The sequence below is a fragment of the Electrophorus electricus genome, chromosome 21 (assembly GCF_013358815.1).
Source record: "Electrophorus electricus isolate fEleEle1 chromosome 21, fEleEle1.pri, whole genome shotgun sequence".
Lineage (NCBI taxonomy): Eukaryota > Metazoa > Chordata > Actinopteri > Gymnotiformes > Gymnotidae > Electrophorus > Electrophorus electricus.
Window position 1 is genome coordinate 5231391 of NC_049555.1, and position 17375 is coordinate 5248765.

The window sequence follows — 17375 nt, forward strand, 5'->3', positions numbered from 1 at the left end:
ACACTTAAACAAGTACAAATTGCTCACTGTTGCGTTAGTACGTCGTCCTTACAGATACGAGGCGGAAAGAGGTAACAATGTTTTGCATTCGCTTTCCAACAGAGACCCCTACTGCCCAGTAATTGTAGGCGTCCCCTTTCTCCTTACGCATGTCCTAATGCACCAAACCAACCAGGACAGAGCACCTGGGGGTGCCTCTATGGCCACCGCTGTCCAGATTGATCACAGACTCGGGGTTTGAGCTGAACTTATCTGGAGAAACTACAAACGCTCTATGTACTGTCTCATCTTCTCAGGTCTTAAAATGCATTTGTAGGTTCCAATTTTACATGACATGGGCAACATACCCCATCGTCTGATATCAATGTTCGGCGCATCTCGTCTCAGATTACAGATCTCCACCTTTGAATATAGTTGTTGAACATTTGCATCCTGAAAGAGATATCAAGCAGTAATGAGAGTCACAGGTAGAAAGATTTAGAAAGAAATCTGTTTAATGTTGAGTGTTCCTGCACTAGAAACATGTGGCAGTCTGGGAGCAAGGCGTTGTTCAGTGACAGAACTCACAAGAACTCTCCATCATCTGCGGCATGATTGAGTTTGGCCTTCTCCCGTAGAAGGACCTGGTCTCACTCCTTGGACCTGGGTAGGAGAATAAGTACATTGGTCCCAGTATCAGTGTCAAATGACAGTTCAGTGAGAGGCACATTTGAATTGACACACTCACCTATCACTCCGAGCGCTGCTCCATTCCTCATGGCCACCAGGGGTTCCAGAGGCAGACCAGTATATTTTGCTTCAGTGTATGTTTAAAGCAGCACAAATAGTTCTGTATGTGTGCTTCAGTATATGCTTACACTCACACTCATAGAGGTGCTCAGCTGCGACTCCTGTCCTGTTTCATATTTGTCAAACTTGGCAGGCTGATACAGAATTGCTTGTAGGTTTAAGTGTAATACATTTAATAAACTCTGGGTAGTCCAGGCTCAAGGACAAGCGATCGACAATGGTCGATAACAGAGCTGACAATAATCCAGGCAGACAAACCTGTAGAAGAACAGGCAAACAGACGATGTTGCGGGAAACAGGCATAGGTCAAATAACAGGAAGTATATTGAAACATAGAATTCTCAGAAATGTTGGGCAAGCAAAACAAGACTTTGTGACAATAATGGGAAAAGGTATGTATGTACAAAGGCATTGGGGAGAAAGTCGGGTTCAACTAATAATGGAGATTTGGATCAAGCAGGGGGATTCTGGGTAATGTACGCAAGAAGCTGGTTTGAAGTGGAAGGCGTGACGATATTAAAGAGGTTGGGAGGAGCACTGCTGAGCTTGTAGCATTCCTTAATGCCTCCGGTGACATCTTCAAAGCCTTCAGTCGCCGAGCCTTCAGAAATGGCCGTAGTAGCCATACAGCCTGGCAGACAGGACAGTCAGGGCCAGCCTGGCAGCTGTGTCGCTTTTCTGTCATGCCTGAATTGTGCGTGGAGTCAGAGAGACAGCAGTGAGCAATAACTCACTCACTATGTCTTGGTCCAAAATCAGACACCAGTGGCAGCCATCAACCAGAAGTCACCTGTATGGTGTTTTTACTCTGAGAGCTGAGACCTGTTCTGGCAGATGCGCGTCTCCTTCTCATGCGCGTCAGGCAAGGAACGGCTACTCACCTAACCCTCCCTGACAGAGGTCAGTCCCGCTAGCTCCATCAGTGATGAACTGAGGGTTTGAACACAGATCCTAAAAAGCAAAGATAACAGATAATACAAAACCAAACGAGAAAAACTAAAAGGGAAATAGCAAGATTTAATACTAAACTCTAATGCAGTTTTGAAGTACAGCATTAACTATTTCTTTTTTATGTAATAATTATACAAAGGTTTACAGATATTTGAATATTTGAGAATATATATATATATATATATATATATATATATATATATATATATATATATATATATATGAATTTCTCACACTTATTTATCCAATAATATAGTTGAATTTTGCGTTTGTAAGCAAATGTATAAGTGCTAATTACAATATTGTTTTTCATTATTTTGCCAGAATACCTTGAACATGGATAGTATTTTAATTATTTTAATTATTTCTGCAAAGCCATTGCTACAGTTCAATGTGGAAGAAGTACCTTCTCAATGCCTGTAGATGGCAGTAGATATGCTTTGTGCTTTTGAAGATGTCAATTAATTAATAACTTTATAAAAGGGCCTTCTTCTTCTTCTTCTTCTTCTTCTTCTTCTTCTTCTTATTATTATTATTATTATTATTATTATTATTAATAGTAGTAGTAGTAATAGTAGTAGTAATAGAAGTAGTAGTATATACTAGCATGTTCCAGTTACAATGTATGTGACAAATAAACCGAACTTGAACTTGGGGGGGGGACAACCATTTCACTGCGTGTTATACTGTGTATGACTATGTATGTGACAAATAAACCAAACTTGAACTTGAACAATATTGGGATGTATCATGACATAAATTGTCAGTACCTTACCCTATCAGAGATGCTGGTCAGTGTTGATGAACCTTATCCTCATAAAATCTGAAATGATGAGCGTAGTAACCCCCCCCCCCCCAATCATCACATGTCTTCTGGAAGTAAATGTGTGACCAGACCCACACCTGTGGAACACTCTCCTCTTTTCCTTTATTGCAGATACACACTACATAATACGCCAAGATCTGGCCATTTTATAGTCACTAGTCAAAACATAAATTGACCCAAGATGACCTTTAACCAATGTTAAAGGCGTGGAGGCCTTTTCCTGGCTTTGCTGGAGTATGGCCGAGTTTGTTGCAGCCCAAAGACTTGGGCCTGGTGGGAAAAGATGGTCAGAGATGGTCCACCCACCTGCCACTCGTCCCTTAATGCCTTAAAGTTTTGCTTTTGATCCATAACTGAACTCTGAGCACTGCTCCTGTCCAAGGCTAAAGAAAACACCACAACAGTTTCCTGGATTTTCTGTATTGTGTAAAAAAAAAGTGTAAACTGTATAACATTACTGGTAAGTTTTTCCCTTCACTCTGCTGAGGTTATATGTTTTGGCCCAGACATATGGCTCAGTATCATCAATGTAGCAGTTTAAACTAGCACAGTGATTATGCATAATGTCACTAGAGGTATATAAAGAAAAAAGCAGATGCCCTAGAACAGATCCTTGTGGGACACCATAGCTAACCTTGATGTATGCTGAAAAGTCTCCATTTATGTTAAACTTGTAGTGACCAGCTAGATAAGAGTTAAACCAGAAAAGGGCTATTCCCCTAATCCCAACAACATTTTAGAGTCTATCTAGTAAAATGTTGTGATCTATAGTGTCAAATGCTGCATTGAGATCAAGCAATATAAGCAAAGAGACATGACCCTGGTCATAAGACAACAACGGGTCATTAACTATTTTAATCAGTGCTGTCTCTGTACTATGATGAGGCCTAAACCCTGACTGAAACATGTCATGTATCTGGTTCTGATTCAGGCATGATCTTAACTGCTGAGCTACAGCTTTTTCTAGGATATTGGAAATAAATGGAAGGTTTGAGATCGGCCTGTAGTTGGACAGCTGATATGGGTCTAGGTCAAATAATATGAAGCATATTGAAACAAAGAATGCTCAGAAATGTCTGAGGCTAAAAATGACACCACATGAGTTTCCTGGATTTTCGGAGGTCCGCATTATGAATCTGAATTGTGTAAAATTATTAGTACGGTGTTCCCTTCACTCTGCTGAGGTTCTTTGTTTCCGATGCTTTGTGCTATTCAACATGCGATATTAAATCTAGCACACAGGCACTGGCTGGCTTACTTTGCATAGATAATTGATGATGGTTTGAGAATTTAACAGCTCAGTGCAGTAACAGCTACTGTGTGTCTATACATGCACTCGCCTTGGTCGTGGTATTTTTGCATTGGTGTCTGGCTTTCACTATGGTCATATATATTTTGTAATACAGGAAATAATTTTCAGCATGCTGTCCTAGTTCATCCTATCTGGATGATCACGGGCTTCAGTGGTTTCTCCCTATTCTTACACGACTGTTTCTACTTGCAAATGTCTTCATTATTAAAACTGATTTTAATCCAGACTAAGGTGTGTAAGGGCCAGGGAAGTGAAGCTATGCTGTGGTTTACTGAAAGCTGCCAGAAAATGTGTTTTCTCCTGTCCTGGAAGGAGTATCACATACCTGTTCAAACTGGAATACAGGTGTTGCTCTTTATTTCAAAACCCTTGTGGAGTGTAGCTGAGGATATAATCAGCTGACACTCCAGCCAGGAGCACTGCTAACTGTCATATGCCCCATCAGATTTCTCGGGGCTGACCACAGGCATTTTCTAGCACACCAACATCCATCCACAAATCTCCTCCTCCCCAACCACACCCACGTCCACAAGCATATGTAAAATGACTCCTTAGATTGTCTGGGGGAGAACAAAAGAATGCTTATAAGGTACCACGAAAAGAGAAGGCAGACTATTAACTGAACTGACCACTCACAAATAGAACATACTTTTTTTCTTAAGGTTCATTCTTTGATCTTTTTTCTCAAGTGTGCGTTGTGGTAGGGATTATACTCTACACAATGGCCTTGTCTGTGCTGTGATTCTGTCTGGTCTTTAGAGGCTTTGCCTGTCAAATACTTGGAGCATTGCTGTACAAGAAAAATTACACAACTGAGTCCCACATTTTATTTACTCCCCATACCTTTATGGTCACCATGCAACAGGTCTTGTGCAAAAGGTCTTGTGATGGTTGGCTCCACCAGAGGGTGTGCTGCCTGCAGGCAGGTAGACAGGTAGGCTCCGCCTCCTTCCGCCTTTGTCAGGGTAATATCTCAGCATCACACACTGGAAGAGCACCAGACTCCAGGCAGTCAACTGTTACACACAGCCGATCATAACAGGGTCCGAGCTAGCGCCACCATGTCCTACATAACCAAAGCGCTATCTAGGAAGCAGGACAGAGAGGACGGCCTGGGCAACAACGACAACGCCGTCCTGTTCAATGCGCAGGACTTCCAGAAGCTGCGCCGCGAGTGCCTGGACCGCAGGACACTCTTCTGCGACCCCACCTTCCCGGCCACCTGGACCTCCCTCGGCTACAACCAACTGGGGCGCTACTCCTCCAAAACCATGGGGTTGGAGTGGAAGAGACCCACGGTAGGAGTGTGTTCGTGTATGCGTATGGGTGAAGTGGATATGCAGTACCTCTGTGGCCTCATCTTGGATATAAAATAGAGTATGCCTTAATATTTAGCCATAAAAGTTCTATTTATGAGGACATTCATATCATTCATTCATATTTATATTCATATGTCATATATTAAACTTTCAAAATATACATATAATCTTTGATATGGCCATGGCATGAATTTCTATTGGACAACCTCATTATAATATTCTAATATTGGACAATTTTTTTTTTTTTTTATTAAATAATGTTGCTTATTATGCCTGTGCTGTTTACAGGCTAATATTATTTGTTTGTTGTCTAATATTGTCTGTTAATTATTAATGGAGCAGAAGCACACCCTGAAGTGAATTGTTATTGTACAAATTACAGCTGTTCTATGCATGCTGCTGTTTGCCAGCTTGGCTTAATGCCAAACGTAGATTCAACTGCGATGGTTTCAGTCCTCTGCTGAACCTACCAAACCCTTTCTTGTCTCTTTGGTGTTTTGAAGGAGCTCTGCTCAAACCCGCAGTTCATTCTGGATGGCGCTACACGGACGGACATCCGCCAGGGAGAGCTGGGTGAGCCGTATCTGCCACTGCAGTTGTGCACCTTTAAAACCAAGACCCTTTAACTGATACCCTTTACAGAAGCACTGTAGCAGGTTAAAGCTGTTTGTGATCCAAATGCATACAGTAATTAATAAACATGCATCATACATTATTTATGACTTTGGGTCCGAGGTGTCAGATGGAGGGCAAATGAATGTCTAGGGTTAAGTTACTGTTGTGCCCCGATGACTTCCAGCATGAAGCAGAGACATGTGAATGTGTGCCCAGACCGGTTATGCTGGATAGAGGGTATGTGTATGTAGAAGGGTGCTAGTGCAACACACGGCTCCAATTATCTATTACCTCACCATCCACCCCAAACGTACACAAGGCAGCACAATTCAAAGTACCACGCCATGAGTCATCAAACACAGGATCTCATCAAGGGCGTTACAAGGGTGTGCAATAGCAGTTACCTCAAATCTCACATGAACTTATATTTAGTTATCTTTTATTAAAGTGAGTCATTGGGTAAATAATCAGGCAATGTGTACAAAAACACACACAAGTCTAGTTGGATTGAAATATGCCTCATTGAGACCTACAGTCACACTGAGTTTTCTATTTCAAGCACCAACGGTGTTTCTAAATAATAACTGTTATTCATAATATTAATATCATCTATCGTGTATAATGGATTTTTAAAAGATCCCTACATGGATGTGTGGTCGCTAATATTGATTCATCTGTTTCTGCCGAATGACCTTTGATCCTTTCAGGCGACTGTTGGCTGCTGGCGGCGATTGCCTCCCTGACTATGGACAAAGAAATTCTGGCCCGTGTGGTTCCTCCTGAGCAGAGCTTTACGGAGAGCTATGCCGGCATCTTTCACTTCCAGGTGGGCTTTGGGCGAGCCGGCATGCTTACGTCCGTTCTGTTTGATTTGTTGATTGTTTTGTTAATTAATATCAAAATGTGAACAAAGCACTAAATGACTAAAACGGTAAAATGAATGTTACATGCACTGAATTCTTATTATCGGGTTATGCGTTTGAGAAAGCGGGAGGCCGTAGTTTAGAAAGCAGGGGACGATGTCACACTAGTGACTTTTCTAAAACCCCTCCATTACAGCTGTGGCAGTATGGCGAGTGGGTGGATGTTGTCATTGACGACCGGCTGCCAACCAGAAACGGCGAGCTGCTGTTTGTCCACTCAGCTGAGGGAAACGAGTTCTGGAGCGCCCTGTTGGAGAAGGCCTATGCTATGTGTGTGTGTGTGTGTGTGTGTGTGTGTGTGTGTGTGTGTGTGTGTGTGTGTGTGTGTCTGTGTGTGCGTGCGTGCGTGTGTGTGTGTGTGTGTGTGCATGCACGCATGTGCGTGCACATGATTGGGTGCTGTTTGATGAATAAAGCACTGTGGTGAGTGAACCTGAATTTGGGGTGTGTGTGTGCAGGCATGTGTCTTTAAACCTTTGTATATCTATATCTTTATCTGCATTTGTAAATACATCTAATGTTTTTCTCTACTAGATGTGCTTTAATCCTGCTGTCAGCTGAGGAAATGTTGCTTACTAACTGCAACCACTGCCCAGAAAACACACATTCTCTCCTGAGATCTGTCATAATAATATTATGACAAAATGCCTGACTGCAGGGCTTTTAACCTCAGTAGGGTAATATTTCAAGTTACAGCCTAAATAAACACAAGTAATTGCTTTTACAAGAAACACTGTTTAGTCAAACTGAAAAGCTCATGCAAAGGGCCAGCCTGCCCAGAAATGATCTGGTCCAAAATAAAGAATCCACTCCCAGAAACATACTGATAACAGTGAAGCCAGCAGCTCCTGTTTTTCCTGTTCCTCTGTGGCAGGGTGAACAGCAGCTATGAGGCTCTCTCTGGAGGCACCACCACCGAGGGCTTTGAGGACTTCACAGGCGGCATCGCCGAGAGCTATGAGCTGTCCGATGCCCCGCCCACCCTGTTCAACATCATCCGGAAGGCGCTGAGCCTTGGCTCTCTGCTGGGCTGTTCCATAGACGTGAGTGTGTCCCTCCACGCCCTGCCCCAGTCACACTGCATGCCAGAATATTCTAGATTAGTCAACACACTTGATCCAGGACAACGCACTAACACACCTGATCCACACTAACACAATCACACACCTCATCAAGGACAACGCACTAACACACCTGATCCAAGCTAACACAATCACACACCTCATCAAGGACAACACACTAATACACCTGATCCAGCCTAACATATTAATACACCTGATCCAGGACAACGCACTAACACACCTGATCCACACTAACACAATCACACACCTCATCAAGGACAACGCGCTAACACACCTGATCCACACTAACACAATCACACACCTCATCAAGGACAACGCATTAACACACCTGATCCACACTAACACAATCACACACCTCATCAAGGACAACGCACTAACACACCTGATCCACACTAACACAATCACACACCTCATCAAGGACAACGCACTAACACACCTGATCCACACTAACACAATCACACACCTCATCAAGGACAACGCACTAACACACCTGATCCAAACTAACACAATCACACACCTCATCAAGGACAACGCGCTAACACACCTGATCCACACTAACACAATCACACACCTCATCAAGGACAACACACTAATACACCTGATCCAGCCTAACATATTAATACACCTGATCCAGGCTAACACACTAACACACCTGCTCTACACTAATAGGTTAACATACCTAATCAAGGATAACACACTAACACACCTGATCTATCATATTTCTGAGCATTTTTGAGAATGCTTAGTTAGTTTAAATGTATATAGGCTACACTGTCAATGTAGTACAGACTTGAAATGTGATACAACAACCACATGTATCCAGAGCACATGAGCAAGGCAAAGCAGTTCTCATGTCCTTAACATGCACTAACTCTGATAATAGTGCTGAAATACTGAATTATTACACTAGGATAAGTTGAACAGAGATGTGTGCCATGTTGTATCTGTAAACAGATCACCAGTTCAGCTGAAACTGAAGCTGTGACCAGACAGAAGCTGGTGAAAGGACACGCCTACTCTGTCACGGGGGCGGAAGTGGTCAGGCTCAACACACACACCCACACCCAAACGCACACAAGGATGGCTAAAAAATCTCCACATAATAACCTCTGTAATGACGGCGCACTTGCTATTTTCTCCATGGTGATGCATGCCTTTTTCGGTAATACAGAAGCATGCATTTTATCAGTTTGTTTAAGGAGTCATTTTGTTTAAAAATATATGCAAACATCACCCATAAGACTCTAATTTGTGTGTGAAATGCATTACATTTGTTATGCAGTGACAGAAGCAGGATACAAGTGCAGAGAGGCATTTAATAGGGATGAAGGGAACAAATGACATAAAAAGAGAGGCTAAGTGTAAAAACGAGGGAAAACAAAGTAAAAGGCAATGTAACATAACAATGACAATGTAGCGATAATGACAGAGTAACAATAATGACATAGAAGCAACAATAACTGACAAAGGTAACTCTGAAATACAGACTATGAGTACATCAAACACCTACAGGAAACACCTGGGATAGACTACACAAGGGGGGGTAACAAAGCAGACACAGGTGAAACAAATCAAGGGCAGGGAAGACCAAAACAGGTGGTGGAACTAGGGGACAAGACAATATTACAATATTATGCAGACTACAAGGGGTGCAATGTCAGTTCTGTCTGCCCTAGGTCCACATGTATGGCAGCCCTGTCCAGCTGGTGCGGATCAGGAACCCATGGGGCCAGGTGGAGTGGACCGGCGCCTGGAGTGATAAGTGAGTCTTTTGTGCAAATTGATCGCTCGTTGTATTCGTATGCCTTGGTAATATACAAAAATGACAAAGGACATGTCTTCGTCAGCTCCAAAGAGTGGGACCGAGTTCTACCAGAGGAGAAGTCCAAACTTGATTATTCAGCTGAGGATGGAGAGTTCTGGTGAGCGCAGCGATGCATTTGACGAAATACAGTAGCAGAGGCACGTAGAAACACAGAACTCTGAGATGTTTCTCTCTCTTTCTCCCTCTCTTACTCAGGATGGCATATTCAGAATTCCTCCAGCAGTACTCAAAGCTGGAGATCTGTAACCTGACTCCAGACACTCTGAGTAGTGACAGTGTGGGACGCTGGAGTTTCCACCAGTTTGAAGGCACGTGGAGAGTGGGCTGTACAGCCGGCGGCTGCAGGAACAACCCAGGTGCCTGTGAATCGCACACCTGTAGTGAATCACACTTCTAATATTGTAATTTCATGAATCAAACATGTGGAATTGTGTGTGTTATGGAAGGTCAGCGGCCGTCTGCTTTCAAGTAAGTCCGGTTTACATAACGTCCGCCTACTAGTCCTGATTGAACTAAACTAGACTGAAACTAAACAATGAGAACAGAAGTTTAACAATGAAGTGCGTTCTTGACACGTTAATTAATTGACGGTTGACGGTTTGCTCTTATGTAGTGCTGTACTAGTCTTCACTTCAATACATGCAAGAGGCTGTAATGTAATACAATAATCAGTGCTAGAAAAACAGGCTTTGAGTTATCTGATTAAATGAACACTAGGTAGAGTGTTGGATGTGGTGTCATAGACCTGATTCTATGTGAAGAAGAGTTGGCCCCAGTCCAAACCTCTTAAGATAAAATACTGAGATAAAATCATGTCAGTCACCAATTATAACAATACTAAATACACTGAAATGCTTCAAAGAAATATTCCTTACTGAAAATGCATGGTTAAGTCAAAATGGTAACTGTTATGTAAATGAAATAAATGACTTAAATCATGTGTTTTGTCCAGCCACTTTCTGCTCAAACCCCCAGTTTGTGATAAAACTGGAGGATGTGGACGACGACCCCCATGATGGCGTAGACGGCTGCTCATTTCTGGTTGGTCTGATGCAGAAAGATGGACGCAAAGAGAGACAGTTCGGTCGCGACCTCAACACCATCGGCTTTGCGATATACAAGGTAACACGAAACCACACAGTCTTTGCACTGTAATGTCACTACAGTGGCACTGGTGGAGAGGCACCACATTGTTACTTGCTGTCATGGCATTACTTAGGAGCAGTAACACTGCAGGTACCAACTTCAGTAACATACAGTTATGTGCTAAATAATAGCAGTCTAACATCACTAATGTATTTAACTACTGATTTTGGCAGAAAAGATAATACAACATGGGAAACAATTCATGACTAGGTGTAGCGGAGTAATGGGCAACCAACAGAATCAACAGTCATGACATGCACGCTGCTAATTGGGTGTAATTGACTCATTTAATGAAAGGGGCGTGTTCAAATTAATAATATTGTGGAGTTCAAAAGGTCATTAATTCTATGACAAAACAGGTGTTAATTATTGCCCTTATTTAAAGTAGGAGGGCAGTAAATGTTGTACCTGCTGGTTTTAGCTCTTGCTCAGTGAGTAAAATGGGTTGTTCCAGACATTGTACCGAAGGAGAAAGAACTTTGATCAACAAGTTGATTGGAGAGAGGAAAATATATAAAGAAGTGCAGAAAATAATTGGCTGCTCAGCTAAAATGCTTTAAAATGACAAACAAAACCCGAAACGCATGGTAGGAAAAGAAATACAACCATCCGCGTAGATCATAGAAGCATCCAATGATCAGCTCCAAGGAAATCAAAGAAGATCTTCAGTTACCTGTGAGTACTGCAACAATCAGAAGACGCCTACGTGAAGCCAAACTATTTGCAAGAAACCCTTGTAAAGTATCATTGCTGAAAAAAGATGTGGTGAAAAGGTTACAGTTTGCCAAAGAATACAATGACTGGCCTAAAGAGAAGTGGCCAACATTCTATGCACAGATGAGAGCAAGATTGTTCTTATTGGGTCTAAAGGCCACAGACAGTTTGTGAGACGACCCATAAACACTGAATTCAAGCCACAGTACACTGTGAAGACTGTAAAACATAGAGGTTCAAGCATAATGGTTTGGGGATGTTTCTTATACTTTGGAGTTGGACTTATTTATTGCATACCAGGCACCATTGCACCATTTTGAATATATACAAATACTAGAAGAGGTCATGTTGCCTTATGCTGAAGAAGAAATGCCCTTGAAATGGGTGTTTCAGCAGGACAACGACCACAAACGCATCAGAATGCAAACAACATCCTGGTTCCAGACCAACAAGATTGATGCTATGAAGTGGCCAGCCCAATCCCCAGACCTCAATCCGATTGAGAATTTGTGGAGTGACATCAAATATGTTGTTTTTGATGCAAAACCCAAGAATGCAGAAGAACTGTGGAATGTAGTCCAGTCAGCTTGGGCTGGAATATCTGTTTGCAGGTGTCAGATGTTAATTGACTCCATGCCACACAGCTGTAAAACAGTTATCAGAAATAAAGGTTAAACAACTAAATATTAGTTCAGTGATGAACAGAAACACTAAATCTCAAACTTTCAGTTTATACTATAAATATTCGAGTTTGTAAATGAAGAAGCTATTATTCTTTTTTTCTTCATTTTCAGTTTAAAAATTGATATTTCGTTCATGTTTTCATTTGCAATTGAATGTGTGGCGCTCCTAGCGCCTTTGTGTATATGGAAATAAATGCTATTATGAGGATTGAGCTTTTTCTCAGTTGTTTTAAACACACTGCTATTATTTTGCACATAACTGTAACTATTCGTGAGAAATAACACTTTGGACATTAACTCAGCTAAAAAGCATAATTGTCCTTTGCTGTTTGTTTGTGTTACAGGTTCCAGATGAGGTGTGTATACAGCATTAGGCCTCAATATGCCACTATGCTTTTTCCAGATCTTTCAGTCTGCTGGAACTTTTATTATAACTCTGCATTCCTAATTATTCTATCATTGTTGAGTAGTCTGCACTGCTGCATTTCAAACTCCGTGTGCATGTGCATGCGCTGTAGATTAAAGGACTCACCAACGTTCACCTGGGACCCAACGTGTTGCTGCGTGAAAAGTCAGTTGCCATGAGCAACACGTTCATAAACACGCGTGAGGTGTGCAGCCGTTTCAAACTCCCGCCCGGGGAATATGTCATCATCCCCTCAACCTTCGAGCCACACTGCAAGGGGAGCTTTATACTGCGCGTGTTCACGGAGAAGCAGGCTACCGCCAGGTACATTCCACGTCCCAGCAAGATTAGCATCAACTGGCAGAGTGCTAAAGCTTGGGGTGTACTCCATACAAGCAGGACTCAATGTAAACAAAGGACTGTTCAATAAGAATGCACATTGAAGGGAAACTAATACAGAAGAGACAATCACATCAGTCTGACTGAAATTTCACATTGTCACATAAATGTGGGTTCTATTTATGATGTAAGAGTGATATTTGGGGTATGATATGTTCCAGACCCAAGAAATATGTCCTGGATTTTGTGTATTGTAGTCTAACTATGCTAACAATGTAGTAATTCTTTCATTTGAGTGAATAGCGAAGGGCTCTAGCATCTGAAAGCCTTGATATTTGCTGTAAAATTGACAAATCTCTCTCCTCACTTGTAGACCAATGGGTATGGACATCAGTGCAAATATTAAAAAAGAGGTAAAACTGAACAAACATGCTGAAATATACTGGCCTGAACAACTCCTGCCTCTAGGGAATCAGTTTCAGTTTGTTTAAGTATGTCATTTCTGTCTGACAGGAGAATATCTCCAAACTTGATGTGGACCCACATTTCCAACACCTCTTTAAGCAGCTTGCTGGAAATGTATGTCATCGTGTTTAACTAATATCTAACTTGTTTGATCCATACCCTGACCTATTACACTGATAATTTTGATATTTTCTGTCTAGGATTCTGAAATTTCAGCCATTGAGCTGCAGAAGATTTTGGACAAAGTTGTGTCTCAGCGTAAGAAATTTCTTTCTTTCTTTCTTTCTTTCTTTCTTTTTCTTTCTTTCTTTCTTTCTTTCTTTCTTTCTTTCTCTCTCTCTCTCTCTCTCTCTCTCTCTCTCTCTCTCTCTCTCATGAATTTGTGGGATTGGGAAAGGTTGTGCCAGGTCAGGGTTACTCTAGCCATGCTGCTCTGAATTACATTTGACAGGAACTGACCTGAAGACGGATGGCTTCAGTATGGAGACCTGCCGCCACATCATCAGCCTGCTCGACGTATCCTTCACATGCCGGAAAAAGCTGGAACACGCCGCAACATGTCGGAACATGCTGGAACATTTTGGAACCTGCTGGAACATTCCCCAGTCAGCTACAATCCACTGCTGGGGTCACAGCATCAAAATTCCTAGTCCTACTTTGCTGTGCTTTAGATAGGAGTTACACAGCAAGACAATATTCTGAAACATATTGTGTTTCTCCTGTGCTGTAAATTAGTGGAGGAAATGTAGGACTGTGCAAAAATATGCGCATGGGGACAAATCTGGCTGGAGTTTCTGACTAGGCAATTTGCCAGGGAACGTTCTCGGTCAGTATTAGAGGTTTTGGCCTTGACGTCACTCAGAAAGACGGCAGTGGGACACTTGGACTCCTGGAGTTTCACACCCTCTGGATGAAGATGCAAAAATACCTGGTACATGACATGCACACACATTACAGCAGGCACTTCTTGGAGTGCTACAGCAATTCCCAGATTGGCTTTTCTGACGACTTAGGCATCAGTGCTGCAGCACTCCAGAGCTAGAATAGAAGATCAGTCAATAACTCTGGAGGTTAACTCGTATCTACCTTTAGAGTCAATTCAGTTTCATATGAATGACACGGTGGTTTTAGGCATTAATTGATTACCCAGAATTAGCTATGAGCTACAGTATACCTGCAGTACACATTCTCTCGTTTTTCTCTTATCAGGAGATCTTTAAGCATCGTGATACAGACCACTCAGGCACCTTGAGCTCCCACGAGATGCGAGAAGCACTGGCTGAAGCAGGTAAGGAGTATTTAGAACACAGTTCTCCAACGTCAACTCTGTAGGCTCACACCACTGCACAGTTCTCGGGCATCAGCTCTGAAGGGTCTCCACCCCCACCCTGCAGGGTCACACCACAGCTCTGCAGAGCATTAGCTTTCAGCCCTACTCTGAATTACCTACTCAACAACTTCAGTTACCCGATAGTGTCAGGTAATAAAACAGTTTAGAGTAATAAAACAGTGTTATATTGATAGATATAATATAATTGATAGATATAATGTAGATATAATTGATAGATATAATATAATTGATAATTGAATGCATTGATGACTGTAAATTGAGCTGATAACTTTATTATCAGGTTTTCAACTCAACACTCCAGTACTCCAGGTGATCGTTTCACGCTACGCTGACCAGCAGAGTGCCATAGACTTCGACTGTTTTGTTGGTTGCCTGATCCGGCTGGAGATGCTCTTCCGTGAGTGGAATTCAATCAAACTAACTTGGGATAAGGCAGTCGAGTGCTTTATTCCAGAAAACCTTTGTTTCCTACTGAAATGTTTCCAGATGTTTCCTACTATACTGACGTCAGGAGACATCTGTGCACTACAGTAGAGTGTACAGTCATCTCCTACTTCTGCACTGAGTGTCAGTGAGCAAGAGTTGCTGGTAACAGACCTGGCAGGGTATTTCAGATTGTTTAGGTAGCCAGATAACCTATATATGTGTTTTTCTGTTCTGCTTAGATATGTTCGAGACATTTGATAAGAAAAACACGGGGAAGATTGAGCTGGATATTATGCAGGTACATATATATTCATATGTAATTATGATGATTATTAATATACTATCAGGTACACTGAGTTTTAGTTCAACATAGTGTGTGTGTGTGCGTGTCTGTGTGTGTGTGTGTGTGTGTGTGTGTGTGTGTGTGTGTGTGTGTGTGTGTGTGTGTGTGTGTGTGTGTGTGTGTGTGTGTGTGTTTCAGTGGCTTTGCTTGGCTCTAAGCTGAATCTCCAGAGATTTCTGTGGATGAGGACATTTCTTTAAATAGTCTGCAACATTATCCTTGAAGATTGCTAATTAAAATGATGGAGACTGTACTCTGCTGTTCCAGAGTTTCCCACAACACTAATAATTTACATTAATGAAAATAATATTTGCAGTAATAAAAGCTATTATCCATTACAGAAAACGGTTGTTCTTTGGTGCTTTTATGCATAGTTTTTAAGCATAATTTCTAATGCAAAAATACATTAATGAGAATATCTGTCCAAAAATCCCCTTTCGACATCCATAATAATAGCTGAGCACACTGCGCATGCTGTAGTTCTGGGGAAAAAGTCCGGAATCGCGGCAACACTTCAGCACATTCGCGCGCGGGCCACAGGCACCGGCAGCGGCACTCAGGCGGTTAAACACCTCGATCAAGACCATGAGACACCAGCGCACCTCTCTGAAGAACGGCTGCGTGTCTGAGGACGATGCGTTTGGGGCATCCGTTTCTTCCCTAGGGTTTGGGGAACTCGGGCCAGCTACTTAGAAAGTTCGGGACGTTACATGGCATAGAGCCAAGGTAAATGCTCCCTGCCATTCTTTTTATGCTTGTTTATAGACTAAATTAGTGCATTCAGTATTCTAACTTTCAAAGTCTGCGTTTGTCGTCTCACGTGGTAACGTAAACAGTCTTATAATACCGTGTCTTACAATAATCAATATTATAATAATTTTATTGTAAAATTCTACTGTTGCAGAAGTGAACGGGAAAATATCGTTTTTTAATAAATACACGATGTAACTGTAATATAATACTTATACAGTATAATAGGCCTAATGTAAAATGAGACTTTACAAATATAAAAAATACTACTAAACATGTCTTACATGATTACATCAGCATAAATAATTATATAAATTGTATAATATATAAATATAATGTAACGTAGCTGCTGGCCCGAGTGCCGCAGGGCGCGTGGCAGGACGCACAGACTTTCTTGTTCGTGCAGAACATTTATTGACATTACACGTTTAAGACAGCGGTGACACTCACGTATAACACACACAATGAACAAAACTATACACTTAACATTAAACGATAATGGGGGGTGGGGGGGTGTTACAACAACATAAATAAACACAGTACACGTGGATCCCAGTGCACGCGGCGGGCCGTACCACGTGACTTATGGGGGCGGAGCAGTTCGTGACAGAAATTATATAATTATATAATAATTAAATAAATAACTTGCTGTCTGTTTTCTATTATAAGTCTGTATTTATCCGTGGTAATAAAATACAATTCAACATCGTCTGAAAATAACTTGGAACACATATACAAATCTAAAAACAAGCTATTGTTTTAGGCATCAGACTGTCAGAGACAAAATTCAATATTGTCAAATCAAATAATGTGTGGTTTTCTCTGCAGGGTTATGGATAGATGGGGAGGGTGTGGACGGTTAATTTATAGCTATAATTCATTTTACAATAGAAAATATAAACTTTAAGTATAACAGGATAATCCTGTTGAAAATGGCTATTTTACACCAATACAGTCTTTTCTCGTAACTCAGATACCCTTCCTGTGTTTTGTCGTCTCGGTCCACCCAAATTTGTGTCAGACAATAGACGGTTCTGAGTCATGGGATTTCTGTTTCAGTAATTGCAAATACAAGTACGTTCTTTATTTTTAGGGAAGAAAAATTGATTG

At 41.6% G+C, this 17375-nt stretch overlaps 1 protein-coding gene across 1 annotated transcript; it reads left to right on the forward strand.

Moving 5' to 3' along the window:
• Window positions 1–4737: 4737 nt before the first annotated feature.
• On the forward strand, window positions 4738–15854 carry capn8 (calpain 8). Its single transcript, XM_027016647.2, has 21 exons — window positions 4738–5176; window positions 5701–5770; window positions 6520–6638; window positions 6872–7005; window positions 7610–7778; window positions 8772–8855; window positions 9494–9579; window positions 9665–9739; window positions 9838–9998; window positions 10595–10764; window positions 12530–12541; window positions 12704–12915; window positions 13304–13343; window positions 13444–13509; window positions 13596–13653; window positions 13847–13911; window positions 14258–14326; window positions 14605–14683; window positions 15027–15143; window positions 15412–15470; window positions 15654–15854. Exons 1-21 carry the CDS (start codon window positions 4940–4942, stop codon window positions 15675–15677), a joined length of 2106 nt encoding a protein of 701 aa, XP_026872448.2. The 5' UTR covers window positions 4738–4939; the 3' UTR covers window positions 15678–15854.
• Window positions 15855–17375: the final 1521 nt, after the last annotated feature.

Bases quoted from the DNA above. Each gene is read 5' to 3' on its own strand.
- capn8 (XM_027016647.2), top strand. From the start codon at position 4,940: ATGTCCTACATAACCAAAGCGCTATCTAGGAAGCAGGACAGAGAGGAC. The intron at 13,344-13,443 runs GTAAAACTGAAC...TCTGTCTGACAG, and splicing joins GTGCAAATATTAAAAAAGAG to GAGAATATCTCCAAACTTGA. The intron at 14,327-14,604 runs GTACATGACATG...TTCTCTTATCAG, and splicing joins TGAAGATGCAAAAATACCTG to GAGATCTTTAAGCATCGTGA.